Below are 5,597 nucleotides of genomic sequence, written 5' to 3'. Positions count from 1 at the left end.
AAATAATATCTATAAATAACTAATTACTATTAAAAGATAGTGCTTTATGAAAAAATTTACAATGCTCGTAGTGCTTCGAGCCTGCCGGGAGATTAGGCCCAACTACAAAATAGTTTTCCTCTTTCTCGTACCAAAACGGATAATGTGGGACCCAGGCATTGACGAGCCATCCGATGATTAACTACCACCTGAATAATGGGGATAACGTGTAGTCAAAACCAAAGTTTTGGTTGTAAGAACGACACGTGGCTGTTTTTAGAATTGGGGGTTCACGCTGCATCGACGTGATGGGAAGAAGAGAGAAAAGGGTGATATTTCACAAGCCTCCTCTTTAATTAATTGTCGGTAATGTTACCCAACTTACCTTAAAAAGCTCAACAGTATTGTTAAAAGGTGAATGTGGCATTCTCTTTTAAAAGTCATTTTCTATAAAATTAATTTTTATTTTAAAGCATGGAAAGAATACGGTTTAGTTTTTTTTTTATTTTGTTTTAAAGAAAGAGCACAATTTTGTGGGGTTTTCATTTCGTGTCTTGCGACTAACACCCATCTTTATGCTCATGACAAATATAATAAGTAGAGTTTAACCTCTATATATATTTCGTTAGTATCAAGAACTTTTACGCTATCAAAGTAAATTTCTTCTCTAACTCGTTCGTAGAAGGGTCGCAATTCAAGGATATATGATATAAACAGTCTATTCTAATATAAAATATTAATAATTATTTTCATGGTTCAAACTTGTAACCTATAAATTATCTTGATTTTTATATTCTATTTGCTTCATTTATTCAAATACAGTATTCCTTATTGTGCTTTTTAGCTTACCAAATTAGAGTTGTAGGTACGCGCCCAACCCAAACTCTATTTTTCAAATGACGCGTCAAAGATGGCCTCCTTCCCTCCCGCAGTCCAACCAATCAGAACACGTTGCCGTCAGTCTTGTAAATAAACATAACGTTTTATAAAAATAAGTGTACTTAAAACTGATTTTTCCGAGCTTATAAATAATTTTCTTTCTCTAAAAGGGAAAGGTCACGTGCCAGCTGTTCTCGTTATCCAATATGACCGTGTTGAGCTGTCATAGCTGTAAAACTCCTTTCCTATGATTTTGCTAATTAATTTGGTTACAATATTTGTTTTATAACAGGATAAAGTGAAAAACGAAAAAGTACCCGCATTATGTAACCTTCTTTACGATTAACTTTTCAATAAAATCGACGAACTTTATAGCTAGATTTTAATGTGTTTATATCCTCTAAAAACCAGTAGCAGATTTCTCTAGCCTTGTGATTGGCCGCTACAATAGTAACTTTCTTCTATTATTGATTTCTTTTATTACTTTCCTTTTTGCTATCGTTTGTACTTCAAATGTTGAAAATGGTGATGCTGCGATCAAAACCAATAACGTCCGAAAAATAAAAGGCAATAAATGAAACTTTTAAAATATGAGAAAGTTCCAAACGCATTGCTCAATAGTCAACCGATTGAGAAAGATGAAACATAGTACTCAAATACATATTCAGAAATCAGACCCATACTTTGAACACCACTAGCAACTCCGTGTCAAAATAGGCCACGTCCCATTAAAAATATGAGACGTAGATTGATGATGTGTATATGTATTTATATTTATATTTATAAATATGAGATGAGAGTATGATGATATACAAGATCTTTTAATTTGTCAATCTTGACCGTAAAAATTACATACAAAAGCTTATTACGCAGTAGAAATGATTTCTTGCAGAAATGCAAGGTAAAACTGCATATAATAGACTCTTGTGATCCGGTCTTTTTTCGAATTCAGCATATAATGAGAGTTTAATGCACAAAAATGCCCTAATTACGTAGTAGCCATTTTGGTGCAAGTCGGTCTTCCTCCTTCGTTCTTATCCACTCTCCCCTGCCCCCTTGTACAAAATATTCTATATATATCTACACTTTCTTTTTTCGAAGCTTTCTATATATTTACTTCTCAATGGTAGTCTTATGTTTTCATCTCTTATTCTTGAAGCATACACTTTATGTCTGTAACACCCACCGATAAAAGAAAGTACCCAATCTCGCTCTTGTCTAGTTTTCATTTCCTTTTATAGTATAAAGTTCTGAACTTTTCTGTTATCTTATCGCAGACGTAAGATCTTTATGAACTCTAGGTGTTTCTTGCTTTTGTCATTATGTTGTCGCGATCTTGTTTCAATTTGCTAAATCTTGACCAGTATCCCTACAACGTTGATCGGGCCAGAATCCCAAGAGTCATGACTTTTCCAGGGATTATATCTGAATTTGATGAGGAGGGCTTAGAAGGGAATAATAGTAATGTTGAGGTGGAGAATGAATATGAGAGAAGAATCATTGTTGCCAACCAGCTGCCAATCAAAGCTTATAGGGATTCTGAAACCAAGAAATGGTGCTTTGAATGGGACAGATATGCGTTGGACACTTTGATTTTGCAGCTCAAAGATGGGTTTTCACCAAATGTAGAGATTATATATGTGGGGTGTTTGAAAGCAGAGGTTGATCCCTCAGAACAAGATGAAGTGGCTCAATTCCTGTTGGACAAGTTTAGGTGTGTACCTACTTTCTTGCCTTTGGATTTAATAAACAAGTTTTATCATGGTTTTTGCAAGCACTATCTATGGCCTTTGTTTCATTACATGTTGCCTGTTACACCTAGCTATGGAGTCAGGTTTGACAAGTCTATGTGGCAGGCTTATGTCTTAGCAAACAAGATTTTTGCTGATAAGGTTTATGAAGTGATCAATCCAGATGAAGATTATGTTTGGATTCAAGATTATCACCTCATGGTCTTGCCTACTTTCTTGAGGAGAAGGTACAATAGAGTAAAGGTTGGGTTTTTTCTTCATAGTCCTTTCCCATCATCTGAAATATACCGAACATTGCCTGTTAGGGAAGAGATTTTAAGGGCTTTATTGAATTGTGATCTTGTAGGCTTTCAGACATTTGATTATGCTAGGCATTTCTTATCATGTTGTAGTAGGATGTTGGGTTTGGACTATCAATCCAAGAGGGGGTATATTGGTCTTGACTATTATGGTAGAACTGTGACCATTAAAATCCTTCCAGTTGGTATTCACACGGGACAGCTCCAAAATGTTATGTCACTACCAGACACGGGAAAGAAAGCGAAGGAGTTGAAAGAAAAATATGAGGGGAAAATTGTGATGTTAGGTATTGATGATATGGACATGTTTAAAGGAATTGGTCTAAAGTTTCTGGCAATGGGGAGGCTTCTAGATGAGAACCCTGTATTGAGGGGTAAAGTGGTATTGGTTCAGATCACCAACCCCCCTAGAAGTAAAGGGAGTGATGTCCAAGAGGTTCAAAAAGAGGTCAACAGAATTGCAAGTGAAATTAATAAAAAATATGGCAAACCGGGGTACAAGCCGATTGTTTGTATCAATGGTCCAGTTTCTACTCAAGACAAGATTGCACATTATGCAATCTCTGAGTGTGTTGTTGTTAATGCTGTTAGAGATGGGATGAACTTGGTGCCTTATGAGTATACGGTCTCTAGGCAGGGCAGCAATAATTTGGATAAGGCCTTGCAGCTAGATTGTCCTACTACTTCCAGAAAGAGTGTGATTATTGTCTCTGAATTCGTTGGGTGCTCGCCATCTCTTAGTGGTGCAATCCGTGTAAATCCTTGGAATATTGACAGTGTATCTGAGGCTATGGGTTTGGCAGTGACCATGCCTGATCCTGAGAAAGAATTGCGCCACGAGAAGCATTACAAATATGTTTCTTCTCATGATGTGGCATATTGGGCTAGGAGTTTCGATCAGGACCTTCAAAGAGCTTGTGCTGAGCATTATCACAAGAGATGTTGGGGCATTGGTTTTGGTCTTGGCTTCAGGGTTGCTGCCCTCGGTCCTAATTTCAGAAAGCTTTCGGTGGAACACATTGTCTCTGCTTACAACAGGACAAACAGCAGGCTTATCTTGCTCGACTACGATGGTACCATGATGCCTGAGGATAAGGTGAATAAAGCTCCTGGTGAAGAAGTCATCTCAGTATTGAATGGTTTATGCAGTGATCCAAAGAATGTCGTTTTTATAGTGAGTGGCAGAGGTAAGGATTCTTTGAGTCAGTGGTTATCTCCATGTCCAAGACTCGGGCTATCAGCTGAACATGGTTATTTTACAAGGTATCACATTGTTGCCACTTTGATTTCATTAACTCATTGCTGCCATTTGAACTTTATTGACCAAGATCAGGTTCTTCTTGTGTGTTGCTTTCTTTTACTAACTGTGATCGCTTGATTTAATCCCTTGTAAAGGTGGAGTAAGGATTCGGAATGGGAATCACGTCCGATAGCTGCAGACATGGACTGGAAAAGGGTAGCACTGCCTGTTATGGAGCATTATACAGAGGCAACAGATGGTTCGTCAATAGAGCAAAAGGAGAGTGCCCTAGTGTGGCATCATCAAGAAGCCGACCCTGACTTTGGTGCTTGGCAAGCAAAAGAGCTTCTTGATCACTTGGAGAGTGTACTAGCTAATGAGCCTGTGGTTGTGAAAAGAGGCCAACACATAGTTGAGGTGAAACCACAGGTATGAGAAAAAAAGGATGATGGTTGAATAATATTTCAAATTTGGTAAACTGAAATGGATGCTAAACTTATTCATTGATTGCAGGATATAAGTAAAGGCATTGTTGTTGAGAGTCTGATGGCGTCAATGAAGAGCAGAGGGATGTCACCAGATTTTGTTTTGTGTATAGGCGATGACAGATCAGACGAAGACATGTTTGAGAGCATTGCAAGTCATGTGTCCAACCATTTTTTGCTTGATAAAGCAGAAGTGTTTGCTTGCACTGTTGGTCAGAAACCAAGCATGGCCAAATACTATCTTGATGATACAGTTGAAGTTATAAAAATGCTTCAAGGCCTTTCAGCAGCAACTGCAGCAGCACCACGACAACTGCCTAAATTGCCAAGTCATGGAACCTCTGTTGAAGTCGTCACCTCATAGTTAGTCATACAGCTTTTGTACATAAACTACACAAAAATGACAGGTCTGCACAGAAAAGCCATTAGAAAGTAGTTTGAGGATAGTTAATCCAAGTTTAGGCTACAAAAAAAGTCTCATTTCTTGGCCTTAAGGAATTCCATTATAGATTTTAATTACTTGGTTCATGCTACTCTATGACATACGCTGGTAGTTTACTTGGTACAGTTATCGGTTCTCAAGGTGCAAGTAAATTTGCATTATGTAGGATATGGCTACCACTTCATTGTGATAAGATGGATGGTTTATATTATAACTTACACGTTCAAGATGGACAAAGAGAAGCTGTTGGAAGAGAAAAAGAATAAGATACACTCTTGTTTATTTTGGCGTGCTTAGTTTTCCTTCTCTTATCCCTTTGTAATTTGTATACATATTATATCACGAGTCTTAGGATTATGATTAGGTTGAAGATAAGTATCCAATGCAGGTAATATATATAGTATGAATTAGGGTGGCCCTCAGGAGCGGATGCTCATGGGTGGAAGCGATGCCATCCGATATCGTTTTACCGGAAAAAATATCAAATATTTATACTAATATTCTGTAAAAATGAAGCAATAT

General features: G+C 37.4%; 1 protein-coding gene across 1 annotated transcript; it reads left to right on the top strand.

Moving 5' to 3' along the window:
* Positions 1–1,964: 1,964 nt before the first annotated feature.
* LOC104219779 (probable alpha,alpha-trehalose-phosphate synthase [UDP-forming] 11) lies at positions 1,965–5,357 on the top strand. Its single transcript, XM_009770508.2, has 3 exons — positions 1,965–4,171; positions 4,304–4,577; positions 4,662–5,357. The coding sequence occupies exons 1-3, from the start codon at positions 2,181–2,183 to the stop codon at positions 4,995–4,997; spliced, it is 2,601 nt and encodes an 866-aa protein (XP_009768810.1). The 5' UTR covers positions 1,965–2,180; the 3' UTR covers positions 4,998–5,357.
* The last annotated feature ends 240 nt before the right edge of the window (positions 5,358–5,597 follow it).

This window comes from Nicotiana sylvestris, chromosome 6, assembly GCF_000393655.2.
Source record: "Nicotiana sylvestris chromosome 6, ASM39365v2, whole genome shotgun sequence".
NCBI lineage: Eukaryota > Viridiplantae > Streptophyta > Magnoliopsida > Solanales > Solanaceae > Nicotiana > Nicotiana sylvestris.
The sequence above is the reverse complement of the archived record's forward strand: the minus strand, read 5'-3'. Positions and strand labels throughout refer to the sequence as shown.

Excerpts from the sequence above, each read along its gene's own strand:
- LOC104219779 (XM_009770508.2), top strand. The coding sequence starts at position 2,181 with ATGTTGTCGCGATCTTGTTTCAATTTGCTAAATCTTGACCAGTATCCC. Across the intron at positions 4,172-4,303 it reads GAACATGGTTATTTTACAAG|GTGGAGTAAGGATTCGGAAT; the intron begins GTATCACATTGT and ends TCCCTTGTAAAG. Across the intron at positions 4,578-4,661 it reads TAGTTGAGGTGAAACCACAG|GATATAAGTAAAGGCATTGT; the intron begins GTATGAGAAAAA and ends CATTGATTGCAG.